Source organism: Eptesicus fuscus, chromosome 16, assembly GCF_027574615.1.
Source record: "Eptesicus fuscus isolate TK198812 chromosome 16, DD_ASM_mEF_20220401, whole genome shotgun sequence".
Lineage (NCBI taxonomy): Eukaryota > Metazoa > Chordata > Mammalia > Chiroptera > Vespertilionidae > Eptesicus > Eptesicus fuscus.
The window spans coordinates 34,625,718-34,642,279 of record NC_072488.1 but is presented as its reverse complement, the minus strand read 5'-3'; the positions used below and the strand labels follow the sequence as shown (position 1 = coordinate 34,642,279).

General features: G+C 43.2%; 1 protein-coding gene across 5 annotated transcripts in view; it reads left to right on the top strand.

Moving 5' to 3' along the window:
* The window catches only part of BCL11A (BCL11 transcription factor A), a 99,774-nt gene extending 88,840 nt beyond the window's left edge, over window positions 1–10,934 (top strand). For 2 of the 5 annotated variants that reach the window (XM_028139869.2, XM_054727833.1), the window contains 2 exons: window positions 134–2,156; window positions 10,047–10,098. In XM_028139869.2, coding sequence (XP_027995670.2) covers window positions 134–2,154 — 2,021 coding nt within the window. In that variant the 3' untranslated portion in view covers window positions 2,155–2,156; window positions 10,047–10,098. Of the gene's footprint in view, window positions 1–133; window positions 2,157–10,046 lie in introns of all 5 variants that reach the window. The other 3 variants (XM_008162104.3, XM_008162105.3, XM_028139868.2) reach the window with 3 other exon arrangements.
* Window positions 10,935–16,562: the final 5,628 nt, after the last annotated feature.

Here is a 16,562-nt window from a genome sequence, read left to right as displayed (position 1 = left end):
AGGTCAGGGAGGGCTCAGGGCCTTGGCTTTGGGAGCTGGGGGCAGGGAAGGCTGGCGGTGGAACATAAATAAGCAATTGCTGATCCCCTCCGCGGTGATTAAACATTGATGTCGGTGTTGTATTATTTTGCAGGTAAAGATGAGCCCAGCAGCTACACATGTACAACTTGCAAACAGCCATTCACCAGTGCATGGTTTCTCTTGCAACACGCACAGAACACTCATGGATTAAGAATCTACTTAGAAAGCGAACACGGAAGTCCCCTGACCCCGCGGGTTGGTATCCCTTCAGGACTAGGTGCAGAATGTCCTTCCCAGCCACCTCTCCATGGGATCCATATTGCAGACAATAACCCCTTTAACCTGCTAAGAATACCAGGATCAGTATCCAGAGAGGCTTCCGGCCTGGCAGAAGGGCGCTTTCCACCCACTCCCCCCCTGTTTAGTCCACCACCGAGACATCACTTGGACCCCCACCGCATAGAGCGCCTGGGGGCGGAAGAGATGGCCCTGGCCACCCATCACCCGAGTGCCTTTGACAGGGTGCTGCGGTTGAACCCACTGGCTATGGAGCCTCCCGCCATGGATTTCTCTAGGAGACTTAGAGAGCTGGCAGGGAACACGTCTAGCCCACCGCTGTCCCCAGGCCGGCCCAGCCCTATGCAAAGGTTACTGCAACCATTCCAGCCAGGTAGCAAGCCGCCCTTCCTGGCGACGCCCCCCCTCCCTCCTCTGCAGTCTGCCCCTCCTCCCTCCCAGCCCCCGGTCAAGTCCAAGTCATGCGAGTTCTGCGGCAAGACGTTCAAATTTCAGAGCAACCTGGTGGTGCACCGACGCAGCCACACGGGCGAGAAGCCCTACAAGTGCAACCTGTGCGACCACGCGTGCACGCAGGCCAGCAAGCTGAAGCGCCACATGAAGACGCACATGCACAAGTCGTCCCCCATGACGGTCAAGTCCGACGACGGCCTCTCCACCGCCAGCTCCCCGGAACCTGGCACCAGCGACCTGGTGGGCAGTGCTAGCAGCGCGCTCAAGTCCGTGGTGGCCAAGTTCAAGAGCGAGAACGACCCCAGCCTGATCCCGGAGAACGGGGACGAGGAGGAAGAGGAGGACGACGAGGAAGAGGAAGAAGAGGAGGAAGAGGAGGAGGAGGAGCTGACCGAGAGCGAGAGGGTGGACTACGGCTTCGGGCTGAGCCTGGAGGCGGCGCGCCACCACGAGAACAGCTCGCGGGGCGCCGTGGTGGGCGTGGGCGACGAGGGCCGCGCCCTGCCCGACGTCATGCAGGGCATGGTGCTCAGCTCCATGCAGCACTTCAGCGAGGCCTTCCACCAGGTCCTGGGCGAGAAGCATAAGCGCGGCCACCTGGCCGAGGCCGAGGGCCACAGGGACACTTGTGACGAAGACTCGGTGGCCGGCGAGTCGGACCGCATAGACGATGGCACTGTTAACGGCCGCGGCTGCTCCCCGGGCGAGTCGGCCTCCGGGGGCCTGTCCAAAAAGCTGCTGCTGGGCAGCCCCAGCTCGCTGAGCCCCTTCTCCAAGCGCATCAAGCTCGAGAAGGAGTTCGACCTGCCCCCGGCCGCGATGCCCAACACGGAGAACGTGTATTCGCAGTGGCTCGCGGGCTACGCGGCCTCCAGGCAGCTCAAAGATCCCTTCCTTAGCTTCGGGGACTCCAGACAATCGCCTTTCGCCTCCTCGTCTGAGCACTCCTCGGAGAACGGGAGCTTGCGCTTCTCCACGCCACCCGGGGAGCTGGACGGAGGGATCTCGGGGCGCAGCGGCACGGGAAGTGGAGGGAGCACGCCCCATATTAGTGGTCCGGGCCCGGGCAGGCCCAGCTCAAAAGAGGGCAGACGCAGCGACACTTGTGAGTACTGTGGGAAAGTCTTCAAGAACTGTAGCAATCTCACTGTCCACAGGAGAAGCCACACGGGCGAAAGGCCTTATAAATGCGAGCTGTGCAACTATGCCTGTGCCCAGAGTAGCAAGCTCACCAGGCACATGAAAACGCATGGCCAGGTGGGGAAGGACGTTTACAAATGTGAAATTTGTAAGATGCCTTTTAGCGTGTACAGTACCCTGGAGAAACACATGAAAAAATGGCACAGTGATCGAGTGTTGAATAATGATATAAAAACTGAATAGAGGTATATTAATACCCCCACCCCCACCCCTCACTCCCACTTGACACCTCCTTTTTTCATCACCCCCTTCCCCATCGCCCTCCAGCCCCACTCCCAGTAGGATTTTTTTTTCTAGTCCCATGTGATTTAAACAAACAAGCAAGCAAGCAAACAAACAGAAGTAACGGAAGCTAAGAATATGAGAGTGCTTGTCACCAGCACACCTATTTTTTTTTTTCTTTTTCTTTTTTCTTTTTCTTTTTTTCCTTTATGTTCTCACCGTTTGAATGCATGATCTGTATGGGGCAATACTATTGCATTTTACGCAAACTTTGAGCCTTTCTCTTGTGCAATAATTTACATGTTGTGTATGTTGTTTTTTTTTTTAAACTTAGACAGCATGTATGGTATGTAATGGCTATTTTAAATTGTCCCCGATTCGTTGTTGAGCAAAAATGTTGCTGTTTCCAGTTCCGTTCTGAGAGAAAAAGAGAGAGAGAGAGAGAGAAAAAGACCATGCTGCATACATTCTGTAATACATATCATGTACAGTTTTATTTTATAATGTGAGGAGGAAAAACAGTCTTTGGATTAACCCTCTATAGACAGAATAGGTAGTGCTGAAAGAAAATCTCTATGAGCTAAATGTCTGTCTCTAAAGGGTTAAATGTATTAATTGGAGAGGGAATAAAAGGCCTTGAATTGACAAATTAACAGAAAAAAACAAAACAAGTTTATTCTATCATTTGGTTTTAAAATATGAGTGCCTTGGATCTATTAAAACCACGTTGATGGTTCTTTCTACTTATAATAAACTTGTAGCTTAATTCAGCATTGGGTGAGGTAATAAACCTTAGGACCTAACATATAATTCTTTCTTGTATTTCTCACAACAATGGCTACCTAAAAATATGACCCATTATGTCCTAGTTAATCATCATTTTCCCTTTAGTTTAATCTTGTAAGCAAAACTGATTATACCAGTATAAAAGCTATTTTGCTCCTGGTGAGAGCTTAAAAGAAATGGGCTGTTTTGCCCAAAGTTTTTTTTTTTGTTTTTTAAATGATGATTACATTGAATGTGTAATGTGCAAAGCCCTGGAATATAATTAAATACACGAGTAAGGAATTCATTTCATGAAGATACTTGTTTTAAATAATGTCTTTTAAAAAAAATTCTGGCACCAGAAGAAATAGATCCAGATCCACTTGGTTGTCAAAAGGACAATCACACAATAAACTTCAAGACCTCGTATACCATATTGAAAAGAAGAGGCTGACCATAAGGTTTGACAGAGGATAACAGAGGGAAAAAAGTGATTTATTAGCACAACGTGGTACTATTTGCCCTTTTAAACTAGAACAGGTGTATAAGCTAATATTGATACAATGATGATTATGAATTCTTACGATGCATTGAAATGTGACATTCTTAAAAAAGAAGAGAGTTTTAAGAGTAGCAGTATATATGTCTGTGCTCCCTAAAAGTTGTACTTCATTTCTTTTCCATACACTGTGTGCTATTTGTGTTAACATGGAAGAGGATTCATTGTTTTTATTTTATTTTTAAATTTTTTCTTTCTTTTTTATTAAGCTAGCATCTGCCCCAGTTGGTGTTCAAATAGCACTTGACTCTGCCTGTAATATCTGTATCTTTTCTCTAATCAGAGATACAGAGGTTGAGTATAAAATAAACCTGCTCAGATAGGACAATTAAGTGCACTGTACAATTTTCCCAGTTTACAGGTCTATACTTAAGGGAAAAGTTACAAGAATGCTGAAAAAAAAAAATTGAACACAATCTCATTGATGAGCATTTTTTAAAAAACTAAAAAAAAAAAACCTTTGCCAGCCATTTACTTGACTAATGAGCTTACTTACTTGGACTCAACATTGCAAGCGCTGTGAATGGAAAACAGAATACACTTAACATAGAAATGAATGATTGCTTTCGCTTCTACAGTGCAAGGATTTTTTTGTACAAAACTTTTTTAAATATAAATGTTAAGAAAAAAATTTTTAAAAAACACTTCATTATGTTTAGCGGGGGGGAGGGGACTGCATTTTAGGGTTCTATTGTCTTGGTGGTGTTACAAGACTTGTTATCCATTTAAAAATGGTAGTGGAAATTCTATGCCTTGGATACACACCGCTCTTCAGGTTGTAAAAAAAAAAAAAACATACATTGGGGAAAGGTTTAAGATTATATAGTACTTAAATATAGGAAAATGCACACTCATGTTGATTCCTATGCTAAAACACATTTATGGTCTTTTTTCTGTATTTCTAGAATGGTATTTGAATTAAATGTTCATCTAGTGTTAGGCACTATAGTATTTATATTGAAGCTTGTATTTTTAACTGTTGCTTGTTCTCTTAAAAGGTATCAGTGTACCTTTTTTGGTAGTGGAAAAAAAAAAAAAAGACAGGCTGCCACAGTATATTTTTTTAATTTGGCAGGATAATATAGTACAAATTATTTGTATGCTTCAAAAAAAAAAAAGAGAGAGAAAAACAAAAAAGTGTGACATTGTACAAAGGAGAAGCCATACAATGGCCGTTTGGGGGAGCCTGCTAGAATGTCACACAGATGGCTGTCATAGGGGTGTACATATCCTTTTTTGTTCCTTTTTCCTGCTGCCATACTGTATGCAGTACTGCAAGCTAATAACGTTGGTTTGTTATGTAGTGTGCTTTTTGTCCCTTTCCTTCTATCACCCTTACATTCCAGCATCTTACCTTCATATGCAGTAAAAGAAAGAAAGAAAAAAAGGAAAAAAAAAAAAAAAAGAAACCCCACAATGTTTTGCAGTTTTTTTCATTGCCAAAAACTAAATGGTGCTTTATATTTAGATTGGAAAGAATTTCATATGCAAAGCATATTAAAGAGAAAGCCCGCTTTAGTCAATACTTTTTTGTAAATGGCAATGCAGAATATTTTGTTATTGGCCTTTTCTATTCCTGTAATGAAAGCTGTTTGTCGTAACTTGAAATTTTATCTTTTACTATGGGAGTCACTATTTATTATTGCTTATGTGCCCTGTTCAAAACAGAGGCACTTAATTTGATCTTTTATTTTTCTTTGTTTTTATTTTTTTTTATTTGGATGACCAAAGGTCATTACAACCTGGCTTTTTATTGTATTTGTTTCTGGTCTTTGTTAAGTTCTATTGGAAAAACCACTGTCTGTGTTTTTTTTGGCAGTTGTCTGCATTAACCTGTTCATACACCCATTTTGTCCCTTTATTGAAAAAATAAAAAAAATTAAAGTACACAATGTAAGCTTCTTGTGTCCTCATTTGACACACTCTGTAAATTACTTTCAAGAAAATAACAAGTTTTAAGAGAAGGCCAGTCAGTCTTTTTCAGGATTATTTCTATGGGCATTTTGATGCATGTATTATACCCTAAAGGAACATAAAATACTTACTATATTAAAATAGATATATCTCAAACTATGGAAATAGTTTTTAGACTTTATAGTTCTAGAATAATTTTCAAGAAATAGAAGGTATTTTCAGTCTGATATTAAAAACTTTCCCTTCATCTCCTTGCAGTAATCCATTCAGATATAAAGAAAAAAACATAATAGTAATAGCATCTTAAGCTTTGATTTCCTTTAGATTTTTTTTGCTGTTCTTATTGTCTAAAAGTTCTCTTCTATTCTCTCATTCTCATCCTACCTTAGAGCATAATGTAAACAAGGTGTTGTTATTTTTTTTAAAAGGAATCAGCTTTATTGTTCCCACATAAAGTCTTTCCTCGTGTCAAAAATGAACACACCTCCCAAATTTAAAAATCCAGAAATGAAGGCATCAGGTGAAAAAGAGAGAGAGAAAAGGATGAAAGCAGTAACCAGATGTGGCTAAATGTGTGGAGTCAGCCACTGATTTTCTGAGATGTGTGGTGGTTTGCCTTGTGATTCTGAGATGCTAGGGTCCTAGACGGGACAGATCTTTTAGGCATTTTTATAGGGTCTTCCTGGCTGATAGCGAATTAGGGTGGGAATGCCTTACAATTAATTATCTTTTGGTCAATCAACAGATTTATGAAATGAAACATCATCTTGGAAAAGCAAGTTAGGTCTATTTTCAAGTCCCCCAGCCCCTTAGAAATCTATGTTGTCAGTTTTACAAATACTGCCTGATGCAGCATCTATTTGCTTTATTGCAACACATATTTCTGTGATACCGTCTCCCCATTCCCAGTGTAGACAAATGGACACAACATTGTTTTTATTCTTGTAAAAACCAAAACAAGCTGTTCTGTTGTCTTCTTGTGGTAGCATTTTTTTCTGTTGCTCAGTTCTTATGCACTGATTAAATATCAGTGCCTGTGAGGTGGCCTTTTCATGGAAAGCCTTTTATCTGAGTCAAGAAGAGTCTTATCTTTCTAAATAAAGAGGAAGTAGTAGGGTGTTTGCTTGTTTTTAAAAGCCTGTTTGGGTGGGAAGCAGAGAGTGGAGGCAGAGAGAAGTCTAGAAATAGGGGATCTGGGAGAGCTGGGATGGGATGGGATGGGATGGGATGGGGCAAGGCTGGTGACTTGTAGAACTTGATAATTGGCAATGAACTGAGGGCAGATATATGTGTTTTAGATTAGGTTACTTCACAACTGAATCCAGAATGCTGTTTAAGACGGAACTATTCCCCAGCGCCAGGACAGTTTTAGACGTGGTGACTTCTGCTCCACCATATTAAATGTCTTTAAAACCGCTGTGTGTCCCTATTACTCTTTTATTGGGAGCTATGAGTGCAGCTGTGCACGTTTTATATACAGTATTTATATTAATTTCTCAGTATATGAGGCTTTTAGTGTAATTAGGTTTTGCGTCCTGGCAGAATTAATGGTGGATACTGTATACGTGTATGTTCCGATTTCTTAAATCAAATGGCAGAGAGGGAGGGATGCAAACATCTGGTGATAAATCACAGATTGTGTCTGAGTCACATGATCCCAAAGTGAAATAAATTTGTTGGGAGACAGGTTCTTCAGGGTCCTTAGTCTCCTGACTTACCAAGGCCCTCTTCTCAAATACTATTTCTGAAGCTGAACAAACAACGGATGCATGAAAACCTAGACAATAAGAACATAACTTATAAATGGCATCTTATGTCCAGAACCCTAAAATTAAAAATATCAATGCAAAATAACCAAAAATCCCCCACATTTTCCACAGTAGGATGAATTCATGATATCCTTTTTAAAATGAGGGAAAATTATGACCATTAACATTTTTCAAAGATTTCAAATAAGGTTCTATGACATTCCCAATGTGCTGATGCAATGTCCTCTATATACCTGAACTGCCACTTACAAAGAAGGGCCCTTTTTATCTTCATTTTGAGAACAACGTAATAAACAGGAATACAGCAGATGTTATTTCTCACAGACTTGAACCCAGAAACTCAATACCAGGACTGCCTCCATCCTGAGACCATTTATTAGCCTCCGTTTAGGACCTACAGGACTGACGAGCCCATTTTGGTGGTTGCTAAGAAGTGAGGTTTACACTTGCTTCTTCGTTTGTAACAGCAATGGCAGAAAGCGTGAAGCCGTCGAGTTTTTCCCAGGGCATTCTGTGACAGAGCTGTTTATTTAAATACCACTTTTGTATATGCAATAAGTACATACTGTATATATTCATAATGCTAGAAGTGAGAATTTGGAAGGAAGTGGCAGGGAGGGTTAGCTATTTCGTTGGGAGAAATAAGGAAATGAGGTGGCTTATTCACGGGTACTCCCAAGTTTGGGAAGAGGTACTGGGATATTTCAAGCCTTCCTGAAAAGATCCCATCCTGTCCTGTTTCGAACACTTTACTCCTGGAGAGTGAGGGAGGAAATACGGGGTTTTCTGTTTTTAAACCCTTCCCCCACTCCCTACACACACACACACACACACACACACACACACACACACACACACACACATGATTTCTTATGACTGTGCTGTAATCCTGTCTTCCTCATGATGCTGCTGTTACTTTGTTGTCCCCACGGCTAGTGTGTTCAAGAATGTACCCATCCCATTCTCTCTTGTTTTTTTTTTTGTTTGTTTTGTTTTTTCATTTTCCCCAGAAAATTTCCCTTTTAAGAAAGAAAAATTGTGGGAATTTTACTGATATGAGGATGGGATTGGCAGTGTTCTTTAAACTGCTTAGAAAAAAATGTTTATGTGAAAGACTGTTAACTTTCAAAAGGCACAAGCCACTTAGCGAATTTCCTGTGTCTCCTAAGGCCCTGAAGCTCCCAATTACAAATAAATGAACTCATTTTTAGAGAAATGGACATCAGAACACACAGGCAGAGTTGGGATTACATACATTTATTCCAGGGCTGTGACAGCTACAGACTGTAGACATGGGTTGTTGGGTATCACTTTTTTTTTTTTTTTTGCTTGCTGTCATCTTGTTATCTCATTAGCCCACTGTTTCATTTAGCAAAACACATGGCCAGTGAATCAGCCTTTAGGGGGATGGGCCTGTTTCTCTCTCTCTCTCTCTCTCTCTCTCTCTCTCTCTCTCTCTCTCTCTCTCTCTCTCAGTGTCATCTATGGTCATAGGATGCGATTCATTCTCCTTTTCAAATGGGAAAGAAGACCAATACAGTTCACGTGGGTTATTGTACTCCAACCCTAAACTTGGCTGAACACAATGCAGTGGTTGGTCCAAATACTGGTTTTCCTTTCTGTAAAGTGGCAAAGACTACTTAAAGAGAGCAAATATCAGTTCTTTACAAAACAGCAGAAAAGGCAATCTAAGGATTTCTCTAAAGTCTACCCTCTAAACTTACAGGGACCCCCACACCTACAGGGGGCTGTGCTTTTAAATAACAGTGAGCGTGGTACATGCCCATGCTATACTTTGTCTGTTAGGGTTTTCAATATTGGTAGCAGGTCTGACAAGGGGGTTTGATGGGGGTACCAGCTAAAGGGGCCTCAACGACAATGACTTAGGGCTGGACTGGGAACCGGATTCCCAGAGCCCACCTGGACACAGCAGGCCCCTCAGCCCAGGTCTCCACCACTCAGGATTCCTGAGAGCAGCTGAGCTCCAGACCCTGAGCCTCCTGCGGAGCCAAGTCAGGGGAGAGGAGGCCCCAGGCCCCTGCTTCAGGTCGCCATGGCAACGAGGCCTGGAATGCCACAGTGGTAGCCCTCTTCCTCGGCACATCCACATCCGGACTCCCAGTTCTGCTGCTTCAAGTCAATGTGCACAGCAAGGGAGGAACCCCGGAGGAAAATAACTCCCATCTTCCCCTCACCATTGCCTTTCCCCCTTAACAAAGAAAAAAAAAAAAGAAAAGAAAAGAAAGAAAACTGCATGTTCGAAAGAAACTACAGGCAGTTTTTGGTGCAATTTGGGAGCAACTATGTTGGGTTCTGGTTTTCCTCTTCAGAGATTTGTTCGCCTCTTGTAAATCGTTGGCTGCTTTGACGTTGAACTTGATGACATTTCATGTTTTCGTTGTGCTGCTTTTACATCAATTTTGATTTTTTAGTTTCTTTATAATTTTATTATTATTTTAAGGAAATGTCCCCCTTCCCTCCTTCCTCCCCTGTTCTCCTCAACCAAAGGACTGTTTCCTACTCAAGTTTTCTCAGTCATAAGGGAAAGTGTTTCCTCCCAGGTGTGTCCCCAGTTTATTAGGACTACCATATGATTGGGTAGAGGGTCTGGGTCCTTTGGGGGAAGGCACGGAGGGAGCTCATGGGAAAGGCACTTGGAGGTTAGAGACTGGGGGCAGGGGGTGGGGAGGATGGAGTTTGAAATCATGTTTAAGATGCCAGTGGCTCAACCTGTGGCTGGTTTAAGTTATAAGTGTAAAAAGCTAGTTAGAGAACAGAAAATCACTGGGCCAAGTCACACCTGTACCTTTTTTTCTCCCCCTCCTCTGTCTCCATCCTCTTTCTAGGTTCTTCACACACCCCCATTCGGCGTAGTGTCCAGAGAGCTCAAGATGTGTGGCAGTTTTCGGATGGAAGCTCGAGAGCCCTTAAGTTCTGAGAAAATTTGAAGCCCCCAGGGGCGGGGTGGACGCGTGCCGCCCGGCAGCATCTGCGTGGTCTGTCATCCTGCTAGTTTGTGGTGTTTTCTGACAGTAGCCTCCAAGAAGCCGTGTGCGAAGACAGAGTCCTGCAGAGGCCTTCCCGCCTGGGCCTGCAGCACCATTTTATTTATATTTTTTAATAAAAAGTAAAAACAAAAAAACAGACCCACCTTGGAATAGTGAATCAGTCCCATAGAGAGGGCCCGCGGACCAGCACTGCCCCGAGTGACGTCCTGGCCCCTTTGAAACCAGCCAACCTAATTACCCATATTGTGGAAATGAGCATGAGTCCCCGACCCCTTGTTTCTATACATTCTATGTTGTCTTTTAAAAAGTGTGCTTAACATTGACACAATAAATGTTGGAGCTTTAGGTGGTGTTTTCTTGTTCTTTAATTATCAATGTTTATAAGACAATGCAGCTGCTTATAACTTTGTATTTCTGTACCCATTTCCTGCAGACACCCATTGGGTGGGTAGGAAGGACAGATTTGAGGAATGGGTAAGGAGGCGTACGAGGGGAAATAGGTTACTGCATATTGGATGGCATAAATTTTCAAGGAGAAGCAACCTGCAAAACTTGGGAATAAATCATAGCGATATCATAATTAATGTAGTAGTAGTATTGCTGTTTATTAATGCTGAAGTGTGGTTTTCCTAACTGTCTGACTTATAATTTGCATACCATTAAATAATGCATAATATGGCACGCTGAATTCTGTTTTTCAAATATATGCTTTTGGTGGCTACCATGCAGGATTTGAATTTGTCTTTTAATTTAGCTCAAGAAAGATAACGTCACTGGGTTAGTGGTAAATCCCAAGGAAGGTGGCAAATGTCACTAGTTGCTTATTAAATATTCTAATTTTAGGTTCCCAAACCTTTGGCAAATATATCTTAACGCAGACAAACAAACACACATAAAACTTCTTTATTACTTACATCAAGAGATTTAGAACAGATTTTATAAGGGGGAAAATTTTAGGAGGAAAGAGGTTCATATCAGAACACACTATTGTAATGACAGTAATGCCCCATTACTTAGAAATCAGTGACACAAATAAGTTATGTTTACAGACAGGTGATAAAGATTCCTTTTGGCCCAGTTAATTTGCAAAGAACTTTTCTCAATTTGGTGTTTTCTACTGCCTGGAGATCCAGAAGAGAACTAGAAACCCTATAGCATATTGAAATAGGTTTATAAATAATAAAACCCGTGTATTGTAGATTTACATATTGGCTGTGCATGTGAGGGGGTGGGGTGGGGGGAGGATCGTACCCACTCACCCTCTGGCTAGATTACCTCACCTTGTGAGAAGATAACAAAATTACTGGCAACCGGATTCTTTTCTGCTTATCTATTCACCATAAATAATGACTCCTTTCAGTAGCCTGCTGCCTTATACTTTCTACAGTGCTTTCATGTACATGGTTTCATCTGACCCTCCTTGGGGCCGATCACACAACCTCCACTTTAGGATGAGGAGAGTGAGGCTCACCCAGGTTAAGGGCTTGCCTGAGACCACGTCAATAAGGTGAGGGAGAGTCCAGAAGCCAGGTGTTCTGGTATTGAGTCCAGAGCTGATTCCATTAAACTCTGTAACTGATCAAAGGGATTGTCCCTCCCTGTGCTGTTAGCACACATGCCATGAGTGTTCATCAGCCCACATGTATGGCTCACGTGCACACATACACATCACATTGGTAAGGGCATGCACAGTTGTCTCTTGCCGCCAACAGCTGTGTGCACTGCAGGAGCAAGGTTCCCTCCTTGCCACCTTTCCCCAGTGACTTCCCCATGACAAAAAAATACCCTGACTGACTAGGTGGCCTTGATGAGTTTTTGAGATGTCTTCACACCTAGGTGAGATCGTACTTCCAGACAAATTGTGTTGTGGAGAAACACTCTCCCTGCCCCCTGTTCTGCCTGGGTTGTTGACACCTAAGACCAGTAGGGATTTTGTGACAACATCCTTCCTGAATGTGCTAAGGTCCTTGCTGATAACTAGAGTAAAGGGAGACCTGACTGAAACAACCAACAGGGTTTTTTGGACAACCTCAGCTTGGTAACCACACTTGGTGTTCACTACACTTTCATTTCTTATTTTCTCTCAGAGACAGTTTGTAAATAAATGGGTATCTCTCAAAGTGGGATTTTAGCGGGGTGGGAATGGGGGAGGAGAGAGGGAGTGGGTAAAGGATATCTTTTATTTCTCCCCCTTTTGGAGAAAAAAGATCCCCCCCCCTTTTTTTTAAAAAAAAAAAAAGGCCATCCTTTTCCTCATACCTTTTTTAATTGAAAGAAAAAGATTCATTTATGAAATAATGATGTTGTGCTAGGGCTAGGACTTTTGAAAACCCACACAGGATTGATGATCACTGAAGACATCTTGTGTGACCTGTCAAGGTCACGGCCATCCGCAAATGGTTGGAGCAGCAGAAGGGGCTGACAAATCCGGTTGGGGTTCTCACCGAGCCCTCTCCTGAGACTGGAACTCACATTGCAGAGAGATTAACTGTTGACCCAGCATGCACCGAGCTCCGATTTGAGGACACAGCCCCGGGTGCTCGAGAGGGTGGGGACCAAATATAGGATATCGCTCTTACCCTACCAAGCCTGGTCTATGAACATTAATTCTGTGGTCTGTCCAGGTCATCACACTAAACACAAAGTTCTGTTAGACTTCTGGGTGCCTGATGACAGGCTGAGTAGCTTCTGCAGCACCTAGCACCCAGCCTTTTGAATATAAATGATTGCACTCGAAACTGGTGGTCATTAAAAAAAAAAAAATCTTAGGCAAGGAGAGCTAACTTGAATTCTACTGAGGCCTAACTAGGGGGCTCCAATCTTGGCAGAATGTTTCCTGGGCACTTTTGCTTGGTGTTTTCAAGAGCATTTGCATTGGATGAGCCAAGCCTTTCAAGGGGTCAAGAGTATCTTTAAAGGTGTGTGTCCTGACATGGTTTTCTTGTTTGGAGGACTAGATAGTGAGGTTAATGTTGAAAAAGATAATTATTAACATTAACCCATATTTTCCCTTAGTACTAATATTTATTAATATCAAGAATTCTTATTTTACAAATCAAATGTCCCAGAAAGAAGTGGTGGAGAGGGTCAGAATTGAAGTATTTGGTGGCTATTGTTTCTCTTCTTACATGCCTCATATCTTTGGCTCCTTTTGGAGTATAATGTGAGGGAACAGATTTGAGGACTTTATAGATTGGCTGTGAAGTCCGTATGAAGTTCAGCTGGAAGTTCAAAAACAACAAACTGCAAGGATCCACCCTGTCTCAGTTCTTAACCAACAACTCCCCAGTAGAGACAGCACTCTTCAGTTTGTATGCCCCCTGGGTTATATTAAGCCAAAGGACTTCTCACTTCCAGCAAAATCCAGAGAGGAGTAACTGTTTTCCACCCCACCTTGGTATAAATTAACATACTCTTCGTTAAGTCACATTACCTTGCCCCTTGCTTTATATTTTTAAAAATGCTCCCAGGAAATGTTGAAGATTTATAGAGTACTTTTATAGACGTGATAGAATCAATTTTCCTAGTGAGCCTAGAAATTGAGTAGGACCAGAGCAGACGAAAGCTGCAAGGAGCCACCCCAATCATGCATTTCACAGATCAGGGCAACAGATGAGGTGAAGGACCTCTGATCACACAGCGTGAACAAAAAGTGAGAGCCAAGCTTGAAACCACACAGTTAGTGGCTGAGCCAGGACTGGAACCCCAGCCTCCAGCTCCTGTGCAAAGGAATTCTCATTGCAAATCTCTCCCTCGCGGCCTACGGAGGGTTCAGCAGCAGGAATGGCAGAAGAGTGTGCATGACAGAAGGATTTAAGAATGAAATCAAAAGCTTGTTTGGGTGCCAGTCCTCGCGGGGAGCATGGAAGCATGGCCCACATTTCAAAGGTTTCTAAGCAGCATCCTGATGACAGGTCACTACCAGGGAGGATTCCTCCTTTAATTCACCTCTCTGATGGTAGAAGTAAACTTAGGGACCAACCCTTGTAGGGAGACAGCCTTTACAGTTAAAAAGGCAGAAGAAAACTAAATGCATTTTAAATGACTTAAATAGATCGCACAATCTGCTCCATTCTCCAGACAGGATTTAAGAGAAACTCCCACTTAATTTGAATGTCGAGGCTGCATCACATCCTGCTAGAGAATCCGTATAACCAATAGCATGACGCGCATCATGTTACTGGGGCTGTTTAATTTTGAGTTCCAAGGTGGGGAAGGAGCAATGAACTAACGGGAGGAGTGATGGACATGGCATACAACTTGATTGTGAGGATTATTCCACTTAACATCCTATTCCAGGCTGCACAGTCTTTTTCTGTGCAAGATTAAATCTTACTCATTGTCCCTTTTGATCAGGGGTCCCTGGCTCTGTGTTTAGAGATGGACAAATTTGATCTTATGAGAGCTGCTATGTTCAGCTCTTCTGCTGCCATTTCTTTTCTTGCCAGCCATCCTTTGATTCACTTTTTTTTTGAATGAACACGGGTTGACTTTCCAGGTCTTGGGGCCGGACAGGGCGGCAGTTGCTGTAGGGAGCAGCTGTTAGGAGCCTGCAGGGGCAAAGTCATCCCTGAAATAGGAGCACGATGGGGGGGAAGTCTCCCAGAGCAGCCGCGAATCAAACATTCCCTTCAAGGGGGGTGGGGTGGGGTGGAGAGGAAGTCATTAGCCCGATTTTCCCCCCTAGTGATAGTTCCCTGGATTTCCTGAGACAGCGATGCAAACAGGCAGCGTCTGCTGGCTTCGCTGTCTCTTCTGCTCCTTTCTCCCTGTCGCTGCGTCCTCTCTTCTCAGACACCTTGAAAGCTTACAGAGGGGCCCGGGGAGATGATCTGTTTGGCCGAGAGTTGCTGGCGCCCCGATTTCACAGAGTGCCCCGTTTTACCTGTTGCTTACTTCACCACACACAGGGGAAAAACCCAAATGCAAACACGTCTCTTCCGAAGCTCATCTGCAGCTCAGAACTCAGGGACACCAGAGATTTGCCTTTTACGCAGACCCCTTTGTGTGGACTTGCCTGTAGCCCCTTTGCCTTATTTGTGGAGTTCTTTTCATTTTTCAGCCTCTCGGAGAGCAGACTTTCTTTTCCCTCTGACAGGTTGTGCTGGGGCTGGTGGACTCCTGGGGTTTTGGTCTAGACTAGTAAATGGTGCTGGTGTCTGAGCCGGCAGATCCAGGTTGTAATGGTGGCTCTGTCTTTGCCATGCTCACCTGCCTGGTGTCCCCTCTCTCCGTACGTGACCCCATTCCAGTCCCATTACTCCCTCCAAAAATGGAAGGACACACCTTGCGTCCTGCCTACCTACTAACCAGTAGCACACAACAGTCTCAACAGTGTAAGCTATCTGAATGCCTTGGGCCCTACAGAGGATTGGGGATATTGATATCCAGGCCTGATGGCTGTGGGGAAATGAAGTAGTGGTCCATCTTCAGGGTGAACTTTCCTTTGCTTTTGCTTAATAAACCCATTTTCTTTGTAAGTTTATGTCACAGAATAGAAAAGCTGCAGTGATTTTTGTTCGGAATCTAAGGCTGCCATCGTGTTTTAAAAATGCTCATTTTTTGAAATGGTTGCACCTGCCTTTCATGGGGTACATTTTATCACTTTGGTGCACCTTAAAGTTGGAAGTCCCTCGCCTTGCTGGAGGGTAGCATGCATTGAAGGACAGCCCTTTCCCACGGAGCCTCATACATCCCATCAGGAGTGGCAAAGCACCACAAAACTGCTGCCTGGAGAACGAGGGCCAGGAGATGTCTGAAATATGATCTCATTGAATGCCTAACCCTTCCCATCCTTAGCTAGCAGACTGCCTAGAGCTTGGTAAAGAGCAGAATATAGGTTAAAGTAGAAATAACAATATTAGCTAATGTTTATTGAGCATTTACTGTGTTCTAGGCACAGTGGTAAGAGTTTTCCATGCTTGTTGTTATTTCTTCTTTGTAACCATCTTGTGGAGTAGGTACTATGATTATTCCCATTTTATTGAAGCTTCAAGAGACTAAGTGACATGCCCAAGGATATACAACTAATATTACCACAATGATATGACTCCAGAATCCTCACTCTTAACCTTTGTATATTGACTTCCAGGATCAATCTCAGTCAATAATTTTGTCACTGCCAGGCCTATGTGGCTCATTAGTTGAGCATTGACCTCTGAACTAGAAGGTCATGGTTTGATTCCCAGTCAGGGCACATTCCTGGGTTGTGGGCTCCATTCCCAGTTGGGAGTGTGCAGAGGAAAGCTGATCAATGATTCTCATCATTGATGTTTCTATCTCTGAAATCAATTAAAAAAATATCCTATATAATAAAAGGCTAATATGCAAATTGACCGAATGGCAGAACTACTG